Source organism: Pipistrellus kuhlii, unplaced genomic scaffold, assembly GCF_014108245.1.
Source record: "Pipistrellus kuhlii isolate mPipKuh1 unplaced genomic scaffold, mPipKuh1.p scaffold_m20_p_22, whole genome shotgun sequence".
NCBI classification, from domain to species: domain Eukaryota; kingdom Metazoa; phylum Chordata; class Mammalia; order Chiroptera; family Vespertilionidae; genus Pipistrellus; species Pipistrellus kuhlii.
The window spans coordinates 6717209-6741275 of NW_023425521.1; the positions used below are offsets into that span (position 1 = coordinate 6717209).

At 37.3% G+C, this 24067-nt stretch overlaps 1 protein-coding gene across 4 annotated transcripts in view; it reads right to left on the reverse strand.

Annotated features, from left to right (window-relative positions):
- Window positions 1–24067, reverse strand: part of CEP112 (centrosomal protein 112) — a 267970-nt gene that overhangs the window by 176040 nt on the left and 67863 nt on the right. For all 4 annotated transcript variants that reach the window (XM_036451304.2, XM_045586287.1, XM_045586288.1 and 1 more), the window contains 2 exons: window positions 22950–23029; window positions 3035–3170 (listed from right to left, as the gene is read on the reverse strand). In XM_036451304.2, coding sequence (XP_036307197.1) covers window positions 3035–3170; window positions 22950–23029 — 216 coding nt within the window. The remainder of the gene's footprint in view (window positions 1–3034; window positions 3171–22949; window positions 23030–24067) is intronic.

The following is a 24067-nucleotide window of genomic DNA, read 5'->3' on the forward strand; positions in this document are numbered from 1 at the left end:
TTTTTCACTAGAAAAATTTAACCTATTGATATTTATTATTATAATTGAATACTCTGTTATATTGTGGACATTTTCTTCTGTTTCGGTTTCTGTTCCTTTGGCAGGTACCACCTCTCAAATTTTGCTTTTATCTTCTCAATCTTTTTATGAGAATGTAACATCTTGTTAATTTTATTTATGTCTATGTTTATATATTTCAAAATTATTTTAACCTACATTTCCTTAATTTTAAGAATCTTTGAGTCATAACTCTTTCATGACAAAGTGTTTTAGTATATTATTCTCCTCTTAACCTCTCACTATCCACCTACTTTTTTAATCTTTATTAATGAAGTCTAGGGCTTTAAATTTAAGTCATCATTAAATTTGTATTTAATAACATTTATATTTAATAACAGTAAATATTAGCATTCAATCTTATAACTAGATTTTTAACAGTTAAATTTGTTTCTGGTTTGTTGAATTCCATTGTTCTCAACTTTTCTCCCTATGTGTGCAATGCCTTTTGCTTCTTCTCTGGATTGGTTGATGTGCTCATATAATTTTTCCAGAAAAGAAATAAGTGGTATACATTATGTGAGCACATACTAAAAGATGTTAATCTGTTGATTTTGCAAGTGAAAAACTCCTTGGTTATATGTAAAATGAGGCCATATCTTTCTCCAATACTCTGAAGAATTGCTCCATTATTTTTCTAAAATTTTTGACAGTTTTATCCTTCTTAGAAATTTGCAGGATTTTCATTTTATTCTTACCTCTATCTGAGGTTCAATTATTTTCCCAAACTTATCCAGGTTTCACTGCATTAATTTTACTTGATCTGTGGCCTCTTTCCTATAAATTATGTCTTCTTATAAAGGGTCTATGTTTCTGAATTATTTTCCTGAATTATACAGTAGCTCATTTTCAGAAGTACTAGTATGCTTTTCTTGTGTGACGGCTCGATACAAATGTTGTTGTTTTTTTTTTGTCCTGCAGAATGTTTTCACAAGTCCTACTGTTGTTTGCTTGTTTTTTCTCCTTCCCCATGAATTCTATGATCCCTTAATACTGCATCATCAGCCCAAAAGTGCCTGTCATAGTCTCAGTTTTTCTCAGAAAGTGGTTCTGCCAGCCTTAGCAGTTTCTAACACCTCGTTCTTCGCCTTCTTTAATGTATACTTAAGACTTATTGAAGTCCGCTCCTTCAATATTTCTGTAATACTCCAGGTGTCAGGCCAATCAGAATTTCCGATGCAGCTCCACTGCAGACTGGGACCAGGTAAACGTCCTGGGGCCTGGGCTCTGATCGCAGTGGGGAGGAGAGGCACATCACAGGCCAGAACTGAAGTCACCCTTCAGTTCAAATTCTCAGCATGAATCTCACTTTTGTCCCAGGCAGTGAATGAAGAAACAAAGAGAATGGGATCTCACACACTTCTCTCAGGACCCAAATTCACACGACTCGATATGAAGGGAAATCTGAATCAAGACAATAACAACAAGAAAACCCACTCCCAAGCTAGTAAACCCCAAAGAGTTCAGTCATAACCTTCCACAGGAAGGTTCTGTGAGCCAGTCAGTGTGTGCCTCCAGCGAAAAATTAAATCACAAACAAGTACTGCTTGGCCCGGCTGGTGTGGGTCAGTGGTTGAGCTTCGACCCAGGAATCAGAAGGTCACAGTTCAATTCCCAGTCAGGGCACATGCCCAGGTTGCAGACTCAATCTCCAGTGCAGGATGTGCAGGAGGTAACTGATCAATGATTCTCTCTCATCATTGATGTTTTCATCTTTCTCTCCCTCTCCCTCCTCCCTCTGAAGTAAATAAAAACATACCTTTAAAAAAAAAAAAAAAAAAAAACCTTGAAATTAACTAAACACCCTTGACTCAAGGAGATGATAAAGTATGGTATATTCATATGATAAAATATATTTAGTGTTAAAGGGACTGTACTAAATCAACATAGATAGGGCACAACTGTATAAAATTAAACATAAAAGAGTAAACAAAACTAATATATAAAACCTGTAGTACTTATCTAAGTTTTAAAAAATATAAGTATAAAAATGCATACAACATACATCAATATGATTTATGTCCATAAAAGTTAGACTGAAATATTACACATTAAATTAGTTATAGTGGTTTTTCTCTGAGGTGGAGAGAGTAATGTGATTAGACATGAACAACAAAGTAAACTGAAACGTCATCTGAAATGATTTAGTTTAAATAAACAGTGTCAACAATTGTTGATTCTTCATGATTGTGCACCTTGGTGTTTGTTCCCTTTATTCTTTTTCAATTTTTTATTTTCTCTTAAAACTAAAAAACGTGCCACTAACTTGTACAAGAATTGAAGACAGCCTCTGTGTACCTGAACTGCCAGTTGAAAATAATCTGCCGTAACTGATCAATAAAACACTATTCATGGAATATGAACAAACACACATGGTAACTTGGATCCCTGCTCTACAAAGCCCAATTTCACCTGATCCAGCTTCCAAACTGAGATACATTCTTGCCATTGCCACATGTGTAGATGCAACTTTAAAATGGTTATTCTGGCATGAAGTTAAGGTTGAATAAAGGAATCCTGACGGAGGAAAGAGGACCCATCTCCTTGTCTGCACAGCTCTAGGTGCTCTCCACTGTCTCCCGCCACTTACCCCCAACAGGAAGCTGCTGATCACAGCGCCCCCAGTGGTCAGGGAGGAGCAAGGCACAGCCCCTTTCCCTGCCCGTGCCCTGTGGGGAGCACGTCAAGCCGCTGACTGACCCTTCTCCAAAGAACTCTGGATTTTGGCCACTAGGGGCCACCTCTTCCTTTGAGGCTCTTGGGGAAGTGGGTGTTCTCTGCCACAGCCGAGGTCCCTTTATCATTCTGGTTCCTGACCCAATTGCACAGATAATTTTGGTAAAGGTTTTTTGTTTGTTTGTTTGTTCGTTTGTTTGTTTGTTGTTTTTTAAATAATATGCTTCTGTCATATTTAAGATCAGAATGTGCGTTGCTGATAGAGTGACTTTCAAAAAGGACAGTATGGTGGCCTCCTCACCTGGGCTTTCATGTCAGCATACACTTGCTCCGAGTTCAGTTCCACCTGCCGCTTAAACTCCTCCAGGGCAGCGTCCGCCTGCTGGGCCTGCAACCTCTGAACCTCAGTCACACGAGCCAGCTGCTCCTCTTTCTCCCTGGAAAAGTTCAGAGAAGCTTCAGAGTCAAAATATGAAAGAGCCAGGCTTGAAAGAACACTATTTAACCTTCTCTAAAACAAAATTCAGATTTCATTTTTTTCATCCAAATTCTATAAAACTTCTCTTTGAAAAGTTGACAATAACATCACTTGTCTCAGGGAAAAAAGGATATAGACACATAAAATGTGTTCTGATCAAAGCACAACGACTTTCAAAGATTTCCCTAAAAACAAAACTGATTGAAACCATGCATTTCCACGTCAGACTGGGCCCTCTGATGACCACTGGGAACTTGGATTTGGTCTGGTGCAATTCTACCTTTCTTATATTAGCCCACACAAGAAGAAGGAAGCCTTGAGCTTTATGCAGGGTATCCCTGAGATACATGCTTCTTTTGTTTGAATACTCAAATGTTTGAATATTAAAAGAGAATAGGAGAAAAGCATAAAGTGTATAAATCACTTTGGGTACCTCAGCCTACACCTAGGTTGGCAAATGTGATGGACAGTTGTTACAAATGTTGGGTGGACATTTGTTCTGATGTTATTGACCCAAACAACTGCGAGAGGGTGTTTAGAACACTCTGTCGGAAGGATTCTGAGCCCAGGCACAGAGGAAAAGGCTGCTGTGGTTGATGCATACATGACAGCCCACTTCAGGAGGTTGGGTTGCAATAGCTGCTTCTCTGCCATACTACAGAGAGCAGTCTCATTATTCTAACATTCTGGGAAGACCATTTCACGACTGGGATTACCATTTTTCAAAGGTCTACTTTTGCTTGCCCAGTCTGTCTATAAATGGAAAAGAAAGCATATTGAACAATATTTTATGAAAATGCATGACTTACAGCTAAAATATCAGCTTTGTTCTATGAATACTGAAAGTCAGTTATATTACACCTTTTTGTCCAATAATTCACAAGAACCATTTAAACACTTTCAATTTAATAGGACCAATATTTTCTATATGTCGTCTTATTCTTACCTACTAAGTTTAATTCATTTACTTTATAACTAACTTATGGCCACATAAGTCAAAGTCATAAGCTGTAATTATAATCAGGTACCTATTATAGACCATATTAAAATATATATATTTTAAAAAATATTGTTGAAACAAAACCTTGTACCATAAAGCATGCTGCTTTTAATTAATAACTTCTATCCTGATTTATAAATAGAAAATATTATCTTATATTAAATAGCAAGTAGAAGGAAATAGGTGAAATCTCCCAACTAATTTTAGCTCCACTACACAGGCTGAAGCTAATTTAGTAGTAAAGCTAAAAAGCCTCATTCAATGTAAATCAATGCTCTTGTCCAGTGAAACTATGGCAAACACAGAGCTCTGCTATTATTTAGGAATTTCTGTTTTAATATAAATAAAATAGCTGTCTTAATTTAAACAGATTATATTCATTTTCATTTTAATGAGGGATCATTTTCATCTCTATCAAAGTCACAAAATGGAAAGACTTTCAGCATTTGAAAAAGAAAATCTGCTCCTTACTAACATAAGCACAGTATTTCTTTTTATGATTCCAAATGGTGTCCTGTAAGAAGCAAAAAAAAAAAAAAAAAAAAGTGACTTTGAAGATTAGTTTTTCAGTGGAACTTGTGGGGCTGAGTATAAATGCATCACTCAAATGCATTAATGCTGGGCCTCCATGAAGATAAAAAGGTGGGAAGAAGATTTGCTTTTTAGTTCTGATTTATTTATAAAATCCAGTAAATTCTTCTCATCTGGATATATAAAGCACAAAGAAAAAAAGAAGCTGAATTCTTATATAACTACGAGCCAGCTCAGATTAAAGGATGCTCTGAAGCACATGATTATTCCAAAAAGGCAATAAAATGCAGGAGACTAATGGAGTACCATTTAGTATTTCTTGAGGTTTACAAGCTAACATTTATATGTGCAGGCCAACCTTAATTTGAAAATCCTCCCTTTGCACATTTGTGTACCAGCACTTTTGATAATGATGGCAGGGATCCAGCATGCATTTATAAGGCTTCACATTACAGTATACTGCATTTGCTGCCAGCTTGGCATCTCCACTGGAAACTCCAAGAAAAACAAAACAAAATAAAAAACTTCAAACAAGTTTGAAAAGCAGCTAGAAGAGTCTCCATTCCCTTTCCAGCTAAGCTGGTAAACAAGACTTTCAAGCAGCTATATCATCTATGTTCATGGCTTCTATTGGGACTTAAACTGGTTAGAGTGAGCTAGTAAAAAACACTAAGGTAGAATTATCACTTTAAAAGCACTAAAAATACTACCTTTCATATTGATGTATGTTGTATGCATTTTTATACTTCTGTTTTTATGTGATAAATGTCCTCTTCTTCACATGGTTGCTAAGACTAAGAGATCTCTGCTAATTTCTGTTTTAAAATGGTAACCACTATGGACATTTAAACATTTAAAAATATTAAGAGTCAAAAAGGATTCCCAGACAGCTTGGCTCAGTGATTGAGCAGCAACCTATGAACCAGGAGATTGTGGTTCAATTCCCGGTCAGGTCACATGCCCAAGTTGCAAGCTCGATCCCCAGTGTGGGGCGTGCAGGAGGCAGCCAATCAATGATTCTCTCTAATCATTGATGTTTCTATCTCTGTCCCCCTCTCTCTTCCTCTCTGAAATCAATAAAAATATATTTCTTTTTTTTTAATATATATATTTTATTGATTTTGTACAGAGAGGAAGGGAGAGAGATAGAGAGTTAGAAACATCGATGAGAGAGAGTCATCGATCAGCTGCCTCTTGCACACCCCCTACTGGGGATATGCCCGCAACCAAGGTACATGCCCTTGACCGGAATCGAACCCGGGCCCTTCAGTCCCCAAGCCGACGCTCTATCCATTGAGCCAAACCGGTCTCGGCAAAAATATATTTCTTAAAAAGGGTCAGGCCCTAACCGGTTTGGCTCAGTGAATAGAAAGTCGGCCTGCAGACAGAAAGGTCCCAGGTTCAATTCCAGTCAAGGGCATGTACCTTGGTTGCGGACACATTCCTAGTAAGAGGTGTGCAGAAGGCAGCTGATCAATGTTTCTCTCTCATCGATGTTTCTAACTCTCTATCCCTCTCCTTTTCTCTGTAAAAAATCAATATATATCTGGAGATTCTTTCTTTAAAAAAAAAAAAAAAAAGTCAGAAAGGAATACCTGGTAAAATAGAAGTTAGTATGGGTCTTAATATTGGAAAAATGGCAATGCTCCTCAAATTGAATGCAAGGGACCCAGACTGGGTGAAACAATCTTAAAAAGAAGAACTTACTACAAAGTAAGAGTAATAAAAACAGTGTGCTACAGGCCTAAGGATAGACCTATAAACCAATGGAATAGGATTCAGATTCCAGGAGTGAATCCTATCATTGATCATCAGTAGCTTTTCAGCAAGGGTGCCAAACAGCCCACTGGGGAAAAAATCATCCTTACAGCAAATAGTGCTAAGACAACTAGATATCCATGTGCAAAAGAATAAAGTTGTATTCATTCTTACACAATATACAAAAATAAACTCCAGATGGGCCCCAGACCTGTAAGAGCTAAAAATATAAAACTCTTAGAAAAAACCATAGGAGTAAATATTTGTTATCTTGAGCTACACTGTCTTCTTAGATATAGCACCAAAAGCAGAAACAAAAAAATAAAATATAGATAAAGAGACTTCAGCAAATTAAAAAAATTCTTGTCCTGCTAAGGATATTATCAAGTGAAAAGAAAACCCATAAAATGTAAAAAAATATTTCAAATCATATTTCTGAAAAGAGACTTGTATCAAGAATAAAGTATTTTTACAAACTAATAATAAAAATTTAAAAATAGGTGAAGAATCTGAATAGACATTTCTCCACAGAAAATATACAATCAGCCAATAAGCACATGAAAGGACACTCAAGAAAATACAAATTAAAACCACAATGAGATATCATTATACAACTTAGCATGGCCATAATCAAAAGACAGATAACAACAAATATTGTTAATTTTGCTTTCATCAGGGTAATTAAAACCCAAACAAGAGTGAGATATCATCTCAAACCTATTAGAATGGCTGTCATCAAAAAGACAAGATAACAAGTGTTGGTGAAGATGTGAAGAAAGGAAATCCCTGTGCACCATCGGTGAGAATGTAAATTGATACAGTCACTATGTAAAACAGTATGAAGGTCCCTCAAAGAATTAAAAATAGAATTACGGTATGTTCCAATAATTCTTCTTCCGGATATATATCTGAAGATAATGAAATCACTATCTTGAAAAGATATCTTCACCCCCATACTCACTGCAGCATTATTTACAATAGTGAAACATTAAAACAACTTAAGTATTCATCAACAAATGAGTGGATTAAGAAACACACACACACACACACACACACACACACTAGAATATTATTCAGCAATAAAAAAGGAATACTACCAGTTACAACAACATGGACAGACCTTATTTTACTTATACTAAGTAAAATAACTCTGACAGCGAAAGACAAATACTGTATGATCTCACTTATTTATGGAATCTAAAAACCCAAACTCAGAAACAGAAAACAGATTGGTGGCTGCGAGGAGGCCCATAAATCCTTTGAAGTCCACTGGGTTTGAATCATGATTCAGAAGATCCTGGCATCACCCTCCCTCCTAGTCACTTAGCATGTTCTAGTTGCCGAGACAGGGTCCTGGCAGCAGTGCTTGAGATTCACTCGGGCAGATACTGCAAAAAACTGGTAAGTATGAAGAAATGCTTCTTATTTGGGGGAAACTACAATCTGATCGAAACAAAAGATAAAAATGCAAGGGAAAAAATCAAAGAGTAATGTAATATTCTATATTTTGTGACAAATTCTAAGTGCTATAGGAATCAATAAATGGAAGGAGGCCATGAGAGTCCGAACAAGAAAACCAGACTCAGAAAACCAGGAGATTTGTCTGTAAAGAATAAATAAAGCAACACAGTTAATGTTTTAAACAGTTTAAAGTTTTCCATAATAATTTTGTGCTAAACTAACTTAGCCTAAATATAGGTTTATGAATAAATTAGAAGAACTCTACTTCAGCAAATGGAAAAGCAATTGACATTTTTATACAATAAGAAAACCCTGAGAAAATTATCCTTAAAGATAAAACAGCTACCATGTATAGTGAAGAAACATTCCTTTAAAATCTTTAAACTTCAAAACAAACCTCAAATCTAATGTTTCCTTTCAGGTTTCCTACATTTAAGAAAGTACCGATCAAAAGTTCCATATATAAATTATACATCATATACACAAAGCTACATACATACTCCCAAAATATCTTATTTTCTATCTTATTTAGCATATCAATAAATAATAAGGAAATACATGTTCATCCCATAAAATGGCAAAGCCTAAATATTTTGAAATGGGTGCAGGACCACTTCTTGTTACTAGGGAGAAAAGGCAGTGTGAAGTCATTCAGGCAGAATGATAAGTAAACAACCAAAGCCAGATCAAAGGAATAATGAAAAAAAGCTGAAACGTGAAGCTGAAATATTTATTTCCTTCAAAAGACCATTCGTGCCTTGTCCCTGGGCAGTTCAATATTTCAAAGTAGCCAGAAAATATTCTCACTTACATTCATATCTATGTATTATACAGTAGATCAAGTTACTAGTAGGATAATTTTATTTACCAATTTTTATCAATGAGAGAAGTTTTTTGTTTATCATAAATCATTTCTAAGTTATGTTAAATATATTTTAAAGTCACAATAGATATTTTCCAGCACTTTTAGTGACTGACAGCTGCTACACACTGTAACACTTATATCGATAAGTGTAACCATAATGTTTAAATGTCTATGCAAATAAAGTAGAGTGAACATTTACTGAGTGCTTACTATGCTCATTATAGTTTAAGCGGTTCATATATTATTTCACTTCATTTTAAAAACTATAAAAAGTTATTTTTTTTTTTTTTTACTAATGAAAAGAATGAAGCTTAAAAGAATTAAGTGACTTGCCCAAGTTTACACAGTAAATGGCAGAGGAAAAATAAACCAGTCCAACTGACTTCAAAATCCAAAGCTTCTCTACATCATGCTATTTCTTTACATCTGTACCTATATGTGTAAAGTTCAATAGATCACTATATGATGTTAATTAATTTGAATTTACAACTGGGTTCTTACTGTAACATATTCTTACACAACATTAATATTTGCATACCAAACCACTTTTAAAACATTTGAAATTTTCAATGTTCATCAAGCAATTATTTAATGTCTTTTGTATGCCAGGATCTATGCTTGGGTCCAAAATAATCAAGGAGTTGTCCCTGCTTCCAATATGGGAAAGAAGACAGATTCTGTACTATTTTCAGTGTGATGAAGCTATACAATAATATGAATACAAATTAACTGCCATCTTTGTTGGGTTAATTTGCATAATCGCTCCTGATTGGCTGGTGGGTGTAGCAGAGGGATGGTCAATATGAATGTTTCTCTTTTATTAGTGTAGATTTATAGGCCACAGTTAATCTGTTTTTAAAAATAAACATAACCACTTAAATAAACTTTTAAAACACTTTCCAACTCCCACTCCCTAAGAAAAAGGACTGTACACTCTAAAGACATGAGCTCTCAGTGAGTGTTTCTCTCCAGAGGAGCCAGAATAGACATAGCTTTTCCACACTCTGGCTGCATTTCTCATAAGGTCTCTGCTTCTCACTGTACATTCTGCACTGTTCTCTTCTTGGCCTCAGCATAACTACTCAAAACTTCAGCTGCCCAGCCAACCTTCATCATAGTAACTTTCCATGTTTCCAGGTTTTCCAGTTTCAAATTCCTGGGATCAGGGAGGAGGGCAGTGCAGGATAGGACAGTGGTTGAGAACAAGGCTCTGGAGTCAAGCACACATTTCAAATTCACTCCCAGCTGTGTGACCTTCAGCTCTTTGTACAGTGAAATGAACATGCTTCCTCTGGATCAGGTGTCCACTGACCCAAGGCAGATGGCAGAGGAGGAGAGGTGGCCCATGGAGAGAACATGGCAAGTGGTTGTCAGATGCCCTGGACAGGGCATATTCTCCCACTTGGGAACTGAGCAATGAGCAATGACATTTCTAGTATAAATACCATCGATGAATCATTTGGATCAAGTCATTTTATTTTATTTTATTTTTTAAATATATTTTTACTGATTTCAGAGAAGAAAGAAGGAGGGAGATTTATAAACATCAAAGATGAGAGAATCATTGCTCTGCTGCCTCATACATGCACCTGGGATTGAGCCTGCAGCCAGGGCATGAGCCCTGACTGGAAATTGAACCATGACCTCCTGGTTCATAGGTTGACGCTATACCCCAGAGCCACACTGGCAGGTCTGGATCAAGTCAATTTAAAAGGAAAAAAGGAAACCCACTGATGGACACAAAAAGTAGGAGTCGGCATTCTAACAAGAAGGGAGACCGAAAATAAGAATCAGAAGGCCGAGGTTAAATGGCTTCATTTCTTTGAACCCATTTCTCCCTTGAAAATGCAGGCAATAACAAACAACCATGTAAGATTCGTCTGAAGATAAATTAAAAAGAATATATATTGAAGTCATTTTGTTAATGATAAAACTTTTTTAAAAAGTATTGTTATATTTTCTTAGTTTATCAAATCCCCACTAGATTTACACTTATTTCACCACATTTCATTGCCAAAGTAAATTTTGATGGTAGTAAAACTCAAGAATCTAAATATATAAGCTACTTCTAAAAATTGGTTTTTCAAACTGAACTTCTGAAGAAAGCATCCAATGAACCTAAAAATTTTATTCTACAAATTCAACCTATTGTGTGAACGATGTCACAAATGTCTCCATCAATAGAGGTCTCGAGCACCATACTATTCTGACACTCATTTAAGAAGTGTTCTATGAGGACAGAGCTACAAAGAAAAACTCTTAAAGACTATAAATTTCTTTTTCAACTTGAAGCAAGGTCACCACATACTTCTGTCCTCTCCTCAAGCTTTCCATCGGGCTCTCAGAGGGAGGGTTATGTCAGCGTGCTTGCTGAGGCTAAGGAATGCTTACAATAAACTGGAAACTTTGACTGCCCTCCACCTAAAATGGTTTCAGATGCTCAAGTGGACTGCAGAAAAGAGAGCACATGGGTCCCCACCACCATCGGTACTTAAGAAAGCTGTTCTTAAGAAGAAAACTATAATTATAGTTCTTAGACACTTTCCAAAGTATAGGGATAACTTTTCTCAACATCATACAAATGCTTGTATCAATACAAAAACCAAATTCTTTTTAACAAAACTCTAAAAAAATTTTAAAAAAGTCGATTTTAGCAGTGCCTTTTAGTAATTTATCAATAATTTTCAGCATCATATATAATGTACCAGTTGCAAGAAAAGTGAACTATTCTATTCCCATTAATTACTTAGAAAATTATTAAAATGAGACATTTTATATATGTAATAAATATACATTCACATCAGAGCCCAACCTGCAAAATAAATGCTGACATGTCAGGAGTGTGATAAAGCTTTTATGATGGACTGGAACTTTCTCTATTAAACAAGGTGAGTCTCCTTAGTGATAATTTCAAACACTACTACCACTCAGAACTACATGATTAGTCGCAACGGAGCAAGCTAAGGAACAATTAACTGCCTAAGTAAAGAACTTGAAATGTTTCTAATTATAATCACATAGCACCCCTTTAAAAAGCAAAAGCCAAATCAAAGAATCAGACATCAAAAGGCCATGAGGTCTTTCAATATAGACCATTTCCAGACCTGGTTTACTCCACATTAAACCTCCTTTGGGGTGTTTTCATTTTTCACTAAGAATAGAGATATATGGTTCAAATTACTGAAAGTTCCTTCAAAGTTCCTTGACATTTCTGTATTACACATATAAAATGAATAAATTTTATATCAATAATAATAAAAAAAAGGATTCAAATTTTTAAAAGTCAACAATTTTTAAATTTCTTTGTTAGATTTCAGGACACCAAAATTCAGTAACTATGATTTGGTGAGGAATAAAAGCATTCAGTGAGGAAATAAAAGCGTGTTTTCTTAAGAATGGAAATGCTTGACCTTTGCTTATCTATTATTTATTATCCTCTTCCAGAAAATCAGATCTGCTAGCTTTACCTCTGACCTCATGCTTGGACATCAAAATGTTAGCACATTCGTGTTTTTGAAACATTTTAATTCTTCAGGCAGGGAAAATTCTCTCCCCTCCACCAGCTCATTTTCTGTCCTCCCTTCAAAACCTAGCTTATTACAGAGAAATATTCAGGAAAGTAAGTCTTCCTCCAATGTCACGTTCATGTTTTACCCCACTGTTACCCATTCATCAACCATAGCCCATTCTCAATGGGAAAGGTATATCCTCCTGTCTCACCTCTGGAGGGACTGGGACCCTCAATCTGGACCCCAGTCTCTGTGCTTTACTGCTCCAGCTGGGCTCATCTTCACGGGTTTCTTCACACACACCCTGCACTCTCCACCACTACACCTAATGTCCGCTCTCTTCCAACTCCCTAGATGACTTGTACTGCGTATAGGAATAAATTTATCAGGTGCATAAGCCACTGTATTCAGCATGTATCTTGGGGATACCATCAAAAGTAAATCTAGGGGAATCCAAGATGCCAGCCGACAGGACAGCAGTGAGGGAGAAAGTGTGAGTGCATGGACATGGTGTGTGTGTGTGTGTGTGTGTGTGTGTATGTGTGTGTGTGTGTGTGTGTTTTAGGGATAGTTATATTCCACAGGATTTTGGGGGGCTGGCAGACCATGCTCCCCTAGCTGGAAGCCTCTGCTACCACTGCAGTGTCTCCCAGGGTGGCTGGCTCTGCCACAGAGGCTGCGCCATCTTGAAGGGGAGAGTTGCTGTGACTGGGAGCCCACCCTAACCTCCAACCAAGGAGCCCTCAGATACCATCTGGGACCTTACAGCTACACCAGCCTCAGCTGTGAACCCATGAACACCAAGACTCCAGCCTCCTTGGCTGAGGGCTCTAAAAAGTTTGTCGAGCTGAAACCAGTTTGGCTCAGTGGTAGAGCGTCGGTCTGCAGACTGAAAGGTCCCAGGTTCGATTCTGGTCAGGGGCATGTATGTTGGTTGCGGGCACATCCCCGGTAGGGGGTGTGCAAGAGGCAGCTGGTCAGTGTTTCTCTCTCATCGACGTTTCTAGCTCTCTCTCTCCCTTCCTCTCTGTAAAAAAAAAAAAAAATCAATAAAATATTTAAAAAAAAAAAAAGTTTGTCGGGGGTGGGAGGAGACAAAATAGTGGCTGAATAGGTGGATGCCTCCTGCACCTTCTCATGGAGCAGATAGAAGAAACAGCTGAATTGAATAACATCCACCCATTTAAAGAAGAACTAAAACCTATTCTCCTCAGACTATTCCAAAAAATTCAAGAGGAAGGAACACTTCCAAGCTCTTTCTATGAAGCCAGCATCACGCTAATACCAAAACCAAATAAAGATAACACAAAGAAAGAGATCTACAGGCCAATATTCCTGATGAACATAGATGCTAAAATCCTCAACAAAATTCTAGCAAATTGGATCCAGCATTATATTAGGAAGATCATACACCATAATCAAGTGGGATTTATTCTGGGGATGCAAGGATGGAACAATACCCGCAAATCAATAAATATGATATTATACATCACATAAACTGAGAGACAAAAATCACATAATCATATCAATCAATGCAGAAAAAGCATTTGACAAAATCAACACCCTTTCTTTATAAAAACTCTCAGCAAAGTGTGAATAGAGGGATCATATCTCAACATAATAAATACTTATATGACAAACCTACAGCCAACATCATATTTAATGGTAAAAACTAAAACCATTTCCCCTAAGAACAGGAATAAGACAGGGATCCCTACTTTCACCACTCCTATTTGACATAGTATCAGAAGTGCTAGCTGTAGTGATCAGAGAAGAAGAAATAAAAGGCATCCAAATTGGAAAAGAAGTAAAACTGTCCTTATTCACACATGAAATGATACTGTACAAAGAAAACCCCAAGACTCCATCAAAAAACTACTAGACTTAATAAATATAATCGACAATGTATCAGGATACAAAATTAACACCCATCAATGTATGGCTTTTTTATACACCAATAATGAACTCACAGAAAGGGGGGGGGGGGAGATCCCATTTACCATTGCACCAAAAAAATTGAGATACCTAGGAATAAAGTTAACTAAGGAGGTAAAAGACCTGTACATGGAAAACTACAGTGCCAGAAGCCAATTCTAGCATGTTAGCAGGGCTGAATCATCTGGAAATGACTGAGGGCATTTCCCCAAACCTGAAAAGGATGAATTGACTGCTTGCTGCCAGACAGCTAAAGACATCTTAGTCTGCATGTTATTGCCTCCTCCTGGCCAAATACTGAATAGCCAGAGTTAATTCTCCCACTCTGACAATGGATTCTGTAGACTAAACTTTGGCCTTTGAATTTATTAACACAAATTGTCCTAAGGCAAAGTGTATATCTACTTTGCCTTAGGACAATTTGTGTTAATAAAAAGCAAGAAGTCCTGAGACAAGAACTTAGTTCTTTTAGCTAAGTCTTCTCTGACTCCCCATAATGCCTTCCAAAACTATTTTTCCGTCTCTGGTCTCTTATTTAATTTACACACAATGCATCTTCAGATTCCTGAACACTTCTAGATGCTGGATCAAGAATCCTGGCACTACGGGACATTGAAGAAAGCCATAGGTGAAGATTTAGACAAATGGAGGAACATACTATGTTCATGAATTGGTAGAACCAGCATCATTAAAATGTCCATACTAGCCAAAACAATTTATAGATTCAATGCAATCCCCATTAAAATACCAACAGCATACTTCAAAGATCTAGAACAAACTCTCTAAAAATTCATCTGTAATAAAAAATAAAAATAAAAAGGACCCTGAATAGCCAGAGCAATCCTGAGAAAGAAGAACAAAGTTGGAGGGATCACATTACCAGATATCAAGCTATTTTATAAACCACTGTTCTCAAAACTTCCTAGTACTGGCACAAGAACAGACATATAGACCAATGGAACAGAACAGAGAATCCAGAAATAGACCCAAGCCATTATGTTCAATTAATATTTGATAAAGAAGGCAAAAGCATAGAGTGGAGTCAAAACAGTCTCTTCAACATATCAACAAAGGACAAGTGCTGGTGAGGATGTGGAGAAAAAGGAACCCTCTTGCACTGCTGATAGGAATGCAGACTGGTGTATCCACTGTGGAAGACAGTATGAAGATTCCTCAAAAATTTTAAATGGAACTCCCATTCGACTCAGTAATCCCACTTCTGGGAATATATCCCAAGAAACCAGAAACACCAATCAGAAAGGACATATGCACCCCTATGTTCATAGCAGCACAATTTACAATAACTAAGTACCCATCATCAGATGAGTGGATCAGAAAACTGTGGTACATCTACACAATGGAATACTATGCTTCTATGAAAAAGAAGAAACTTTACCATTTGCAACAGCATGGATGGACATGGTCAGCATTATACTAAGCGAAATAAGCCAGTTGGAAAAAGATACATATCACATGATCTCACTCATGTGTGGGATATAATGAACAACATAAACTGATCCAACTTCAGAGAGAAGGGGGGGGGGGAGAGGAGGGGCTTGAGGGAAGAGGGAAGAGATCAAGCAAAGAACTTGTATGCATGCATAACAGCATAACCAATGGACACAGACACTGTGGTGGTGGGGGCTTGTCCTGGGGGGTGGAAATGGTAGGGGGGGGGGGTTCAATTGGGGAAAGAGGAAACGTATGTAATACTTTAAACAATAAAAAAAAGTAAATTTATCATTAAAATGAATACCAAATTGAGAGTTAGATTATACAGATTTATTGCTGGTGAAGCTTAAAGTATTTTCTGAGTCTTAGGAATAGATACTCTGAAGAATTTTCTCACTGGACAATGTCAAGTATCTAAAGTTCACCTTCCACCTACTCTGGATAGGTTCACTTTAACATACACCCTCCATTACAATGGTAGGGCATCTTCATTCCTCTTCTGGATAGCCTAGAACTTGAATGGCAATGACAAATAATAAAGTTTTAAAATAACTCAACTACAATTTAATTTACTTATTTCTGGTTACATTTTAATCCTACTTGGATATAATTAATCTAATTCTAGTAATATAAAATCTAAAATGATTTCATACATGTCAAATAATTCCTCCTTGTTCCCAACTCTATTTGTTTGTTAGAAGTAATATTATAAGCAAATGTGAATATCTGACATATTTTGATGGTATAATACATTATAAGTTGTATCTGTTCTTAACTTTAGTAGTAACAATAATAGAAAAAATATACTGAAAATGTATAAACTCAAAAAATTAGTCTGTAAATTCATATTTCTCAGTTAAAACCAACACCACATATCTTTAATAAATATTATAAGTTACAGGCTACTTTTATACTATAGTGAAACAAGTTTTGTAATTATTCTTAAAAAAAGACTTTTTCAAAGTACAAATCTGTTTTTCTAAACAGAATAAAATTTCTTATTTCTTATCAAGGTGACCCTATAAGGTATTTTTATTCACTTACTAAGAATAGAATCTTTAGATTAACTACACGTTTGCAGGCTTCTCTCTAGATAGCTCCTTCATTCACATTTTTTCCCCCATTTTAAAGTACATGTCACTATTAATTTCTTGAGATATTTTCACCAACCTTACAAACAAAATAACCAAGTCACAGTTCCTCATTTTGGCTCTGTACAAGACTAAATTTAGAATTTCAGCTGTACTTTAAAATCTCTACACAAGATTGACTTAACCTAGCTTTCTCTTCCTACCAAATTCAAAATTTAAGCCTCTGGGTAAATTGGGAGGTTATTGCTTTCACTGCAACCTCATCCACATCTGTAGTACTCGATGGTCCATAAAAAAAGAAACCTAATCAAAACGTAGTCCATGCCTTTGAATTATCACAAGATTGCTTAGCATTCCATTTACGTCTTCTTTTAAGATTAGTTTCTAGCAAATAAAAGTACAAAAACACTGTCATTATAACTTTGCAGTTTTATTATCTTTCCTCTAAGGCCTTCGTATTTGAAGATTAATCCCTGCTCTGACTGATATAAATGTTGATTTATAACAGCAAACAAGCAACCAAAGATAAATGAAGGAAATTTAAAAGAACCTTATGGGAAAGCTTTTTGCACTCATGTTTAAAAATATAACTTCTTTAAAAATACAACTTTATGGGTAAATAATCTGCTTTCCACTGTAGCAGATTAAAATACTATATATATTGAGCAAGAAAATAACTTTGTCAAAAGCTTCTGGCAGTTTATTGGAAAAATAATACCACAAAACTATTATATGAATTTCTTTATTTTAAAGAGAACTATAGATAAAGACAGACAAAAGAAGAGGCGCTGCTAATTTTTGTATAAATACATAATTTTATACAATGACTTCAACAAATCAGATGGTAAACATTTACTGAGTATGACTACTGTTGAAAGCTGGCTTTAGAACAGGTCAAATCTATCTAATAATAGGATAATATGCAAATTAGTTGGGACACCATCATGTAACTACCAAACGGCAGGGACCTGAGGCTGCATGGCACCAGGCCTGGGCAGGGGACCTCAGGCTGTGCCCCCACTCATCAGGGCTTGACGGGGGACCTCAGGCCACACCCACACTCCTGCACCAGGCCAGTGGGGCTTGATGAAGACTTTAGGCTGCTCCCTCCACCTGGCGGGGCTTGACAGGGGACTTCAGGCCGTGTTGCAGGCCCCAGTGCTGGCCCAGGGAACCTGAGGCGGTGCCCCTCCACCCAGTGGGGCTTGATGGGTGTACCCTCAGGCTGCACCCCCTGCCCCAGCACCGGGCTGCAGAACCTGAGGCTGCACCTCCTGCCCAGGGGGGGCCTCCCCACCCGGTGTTGGGCCAGGGACCTGAAGCTGCACCCCCCACCTGGAGTGGCTTGCCAGAAGTGGGGCCGGCCGGGCCTGGGTCTCCTGTGATTTCAAAGAGTGTGCAGGTGGGTGGGGATTTAATTCTAGTCTTGCGGTGCACCCCAGATTTTGACAGGAGGAAGATTTTCATATACATTTTGCTAATTTTCTTTCATCTCTGATACTTCTATTATAGAGAAAGGGTAAATAGCAATATTAAAATATATCCTCTAATTAATTTCCTTTTAACGTGCACAAATTTCATGTACCTGGCCACTAGTAATAGTCTAATTCAAGAACAGTATGAATTACTTAGAAAACATCAAGAACTTGTTTCTAAAAATTCTATGGGTAGCCCAGTCACCATGGCTCAGTGGTACTATGAACGAGGAGGTCATAGTTCAATTCCCAATCAGAGCATATGCCTGGGTTGTAGGCTCAATCACCAGTGTGGGGCATGCAGGAGAGAGTCAATTAATGATTTTCTCTCATCAATGTTTCTATTCCTCCCTTCCTCTTTGAAATCAATAAAAATATATTTTAAAAATTCCATGTGCAAGTGAAACTGCATTTATTGAAGCAATGATATATGAAAATATGATTGCACATTTTCAAACAATAAAAAGAGCTGTCAATAACAGAAATCTTTATTGGAGGGAGCAATATAAAAAAGAAAACCAGTATATGTTAAAAAGAAGCCCTTAATAAATTTTCTCAACTATTATAGTTTATAATCATCCATTCACCAATCAGCAGGTTCACAGATCAGATCACTTATGTATCAGATCCCTCTACATAAATAAAGTTAATGTAATGATTGTGTTCTCAAAACTAGAGGTTCAAAACTACACCTGGGTGAAGTAAAAGTGAGGAAAGGCCTCCAGGAACTTCTTCTCTTTAGTCCCAAACCAACTTGAATCACTATTCACTTCAATTGGCTCTTCAATAATGCCACTGAATAATCTAAAGGTCTAGCCTTTCCCCATATGTGTCATACTTGGCACAACATAAACATTGGATGCAGATATATAGTTAACAGAAATGTGTATGTGTGGTTACAAAAGAAACAGTAAGAATGTCCATAGCGATACTATCTCTATATATAAAAGCCTAAGTCAGTGTTTCCCAAACTTTTGACATATGTGTACCCCTTCTATAATTTTCGTAAAGCTGAGTACCCCTCGTACTCACAAGAACATAGAATTAGGCGCAGCTAAGCACAGTGCAGTGCATATCCCCACCAAACTCTGGTGCAATGCGTACCCCCACCAAACTCTTCCCGTACCCCTGGGGATACGCATACCACACTTTGGGAAACACTGGCCTAAGTGACTGTTCAATTGTTTGACCATTTGACCAGTAGCTATGACACACACTGACCACCAGGGGGAAGACGTTCAACAGGCATGGAAACATGAAACAGACTGATGAATCTCAGAGGTAAAGGGGAAGGGGGGGGCAGGAAGAGATTAGCCAAAGATTTTATATGCATACTAGAGGCCTGGTGCATGGATTCATGCACCAGTGGGGTTCCTCAGCCTGGCCTGCAGGAATCGGGCTGAAACTGACATTCGACATCCCCCAAGAGGTCCTGGATTGCGAGAGGGCGCAGGCCATGTGAGGGACCCCACTGGTGCACGAATCTGTGCACCAGGCCTCTAGTTAATAACTCAAAACTAGAAACTGCCCAAATGGATAGTGCCAACAGAATGAATACACTGTGGTATGTTCACTTTAAAATACTATTCAATAAGTGAGAATAAACTACAATGTTATGTAACAATATATCTCACAAACCTAAATGCTGAACAAAAGATGCTCATTTCTCTCTTGCCCCATCCAGAGAACTGGATCCTGATTTGCATAATGAGGGTAAAGAAAAAGGCTGTGAGAAAGGCAGGAAGGATTCTCAGGAGGGTGCTGCAGGGACACGGATCCTACTAACTGCACCATGGGCTCCATCAAGAAGCCCACCCACAAACTGCTGGGAATGCCCTACCCACAGATCCCCCAATGGGCCACAGCCACCCCAGCACTCTGCATTTTACCCACATACACCCCCAAGCTGTTGCAGGCTCCCTGTGTATGCTCCCAATGGTGGCAGCCAGAGTGAGCTCTAGCAGATGGCCAGGGAGAACCCACAGAAAGTTGGCCCAAATCTGAGGGCCAGAGAGAAACCACAAACTTGAGCTTTAGCACCACTTTTGTAATAAATAAATAAAATAGAGGCTGTCACCACTTGACCTGATACGTTGCAGGATCAAGAAACAGAATATGAGCAAAGAATTCTGCCACAAGAGGAGGAAGAAGCTTGGAGAAAGTGTAACCTAGAAGATCTGAGAACACCTCAGAATAACTAGCAGGGCTGAAGGAAAGTATTTCTCTCTTAAATGCAGTTATTAAAGATCCGTAGAAGGTAAATGTTGTTTTAAAGAAGAGGATAGAAACTCATAACTTCAAGGAACATGGAAAATCAATATTACATGACGCCACCACAGGATTACAATAATCTAGTAACTGTTCTCTGATATCCTCCATTATACATACAATATGCACAGAATTGAATGAAAGAATGATTAAACGAATGAATACCATTGCATTCTAAAACTGATATTCTTCACTTTTTTTGTGTATGTGTGTGTGTGTAGGTAAATTTCTATATAATATAGCTATTTTTTAGAAAAGTGGAATTATTTCTGGACTAACTGGGTCTAACTCTATTCTTGTGTTCAAAAGCAGTAGCAGCCCCCAAGCCCCACCCCAAGAATATTTTCTTTTGGGAAAATAGCCAGCTTGTGCTGTTTACTTTGAATTTCAGACCACACAATAACTCACTCTGCTTTCGGACCAGATTACATCTGCTCTCCAGGTGCAGTGTTGTGAGGATCATACACATTCAGTCAAAATGAAGACATCACTAACATAGGGAACAGGAGAAACAGATCTACAGGGAAATTTTATTAAAAATCTAAAATAGCTTTTTTAACTCCAAGTAAATTTGGTATTTTGGCAAAGACCTTTAAAACCATTAAGAGTGTTATTTAGCTCAGTAAATGATTATATTACATATGGAAAACTATGGAGATTTCAAGGCCCTTTCATAATCTATTAGAGAACATTAAAAGGTACCACACTGTTTTATACAAACTCCCAATATCCCACTGAAAAAAGCTTTCTGAATTCCAATTGTACTTACTGAAAACAACTTAATCTGTTCTATTAACAACTCAGCCAACCTAGTACTCTAAGTATTTCAAATGCCTAATCTAGACTATAACATTTTTAGGAGCAGTCCATGTCTTGAGATACATCTTCTAAGCCTTCTATTTCTTTTAATATGCTACTACAACATATAGACATTGTCAGTACTAAACAAATATGTATTTGTTCATTCATTTACTGTTATTAAAAGTTCTTAATCGACATTTTAAAGAGGAAAAAATAAATTAATGAGGAATAAAGGAAGGCCATCCCATTTATAAAGAAAGAAATAATGCCCTTGTTTTGTCATTATTCAAGGTTGGTGGTTGACTTAATGTTTAATGAATATTATAGTTCTCTTCTGATTTTATCTAATTCATACATGGTGATGTGAACAAATAAGCAATACATCCTTGTGTCGATAAAAACTGATAGCCTATGATGCCATGATATACAAATTATTTTAAATGTTCTATTAGCAACTCATCCAATACATTTTAACAAAAAGTGAGGGGGAAGGAATGGCTATGCAATCTTCCCAGAAAGACTCTGATGCTAAGTTTGTTTGATCTTGGGTGTTCTTTTTGGCCTTTCTGTTTGTAGGTTATTGGAAGCAAGAAAGATAGAATTAGCTGGTTCTCTGGGAGTTAGCTAGATACACTGAACTCAACTCAGTTCCCCTTCTTAAATCACTTTCTTGGATCAAGTACCCTGTGAACCTGTCTCCCATTCAAGTTCTTATCACTCTGTAGTATAACTGCCAAAGGTCTTAAATATCTTCCCAACCCAATAACAAGGTTCTTTGGGAAGGGTTACACATTGCTGAGACTTTGTGGGAACACAATACTTACTGAGTGAATCAATGTTTTTCACCTAAAAACTGCAAGATAAAGCCTAGTGGTCAGCCAGGCCTAATCAACTTGTGAACCAATGGAGAAGACAAGTAAGAAAGAAGGTTTTAATGTGCATGTTTACCTTTTACTGAACAGATATCATGAGATAGAGCCTTTCCTGAACAATGCCTGCATAGTTCATCTTCAGATATGACTGGGAGACTGCATTACCCCCATTTCTCCAAAATCTACAGAGGAATTTCCACATGTTCTAAGACCTAAGTCATACTATTTTTAAAAAGTCTGTTTTCATTTAAGAAGAAAGCATATAAAACTACTACATTCTATTTTCTTACATCCCTATCACGAAAAACAGCTGATTTTTCCTTTTTTTTTTTTTTTTTAAGTTACTGGCTAGCAATAAAATTCTGAAAATAGAGATTCACGATGGAAATTGACTCAAACTAAAGCACAGCAAAGCTATTATAAAAATATGGTGCTTAGGTGCTAGTTATTTAATTTGGCTCACAATTTAGAATAAAAGTACTTTTTAAAAACATATTTGTATTGATTTCATAGAGGAAGGAAGAGGGAGAGAGACACAGAAACGTCAATGATGAAAGATTAAGCCGGCAACTGGGGATTGAGTTTGGCAACCAAGGCATATGCCCTTAACCAGAATCGAACCGGTACCCTACCGTCCATAGGCCAACGCTCTCTCCACTGAGCCAAACCAGGTAGGGCTAAGAGTACTTTTTAAATTAAATATATTACAATTTTACTCACTTCAAGGCTTCCTCAAATTTATGGATTTTCTTTTGAGTATCTTCTTTTTCTTTATCAAGTTCACTCTGCAAGTCGTGAACCTGCCATGACAAGACGTGGCACATGTATCAGAAGACAAGGAAAGTTTGCTCAAATGAGAAATACAAACAATGACCCAGCAATCTTGTCCTTTTTTAACATGAAATTAGATTTAGCTATTTCAAAATAGAAATTGGACTGACCATTATCATTTAGCATAAAATTATTTTAATACTATATTTCCAACACCATTTTTCTGATCAAAGATAGTATTTTGAATTTCCCTGCATGTGGATTTCCTGTGAAATAAACTGGCATGAAAAACATTCCAAAAGGGAGGAATAACTTGAATTTTTTAAACAGTTACATATTAGCCAAAGGAAATAAATCTCGTAAGATTCAGGAGAATGCACGTAAGAATGTGTTTGTACTCCCAAACCCACACAGGTGGTGATGAAACAGTCTTTACAGGTGACGAGGAAACAGTGTTTGCTCCTATAACTATTTACTGAGTTTGGGAGAAAGTCCCCACCATGAGTATCTGTTTCCTAAATGTGGCATCCTTTGAGGAGGTGGGTTGGCAGCATGAGTAATAACAACAAATGAAATTTTTGCTTCAGAGAAAATTCTTCATATGCAGATGCAGATGGGCATACCCAATGCGGACGTAAATGGGTCTAAAAATAGAAGGAACCTCTGGTACAGCTGGAGGGGGAGCAGGAGGAGTAAAGAGCGGCCATGGTTTCACATATACATAGCCATAGAGGGTGCAGAGCAGCTGGTAGGAAAGAAAACTCAAGTCACTTAGTGGGGTGCAGATGCCAGCCAGCTACACATCTGCTACCAGCCCAGGTGAGGCTGAACGTGCAACTGCTGGGTAAGGGGATAGGAGAGGGATGAGAAGAACAAAGCCAACCACACACACACACACACACACACACACACACACACACACACAATACACACAACACACCTTCCCAAACTGAATCAGTGCCAGCCAAAAGTCCCTGTAGTTGGCTGTTTATATTGTAATAGTTTGGATAGAGATCTGGTGAACTCAAAAACCCTATATTCTTTGACCCATTTTGGCTTTTCTCCTA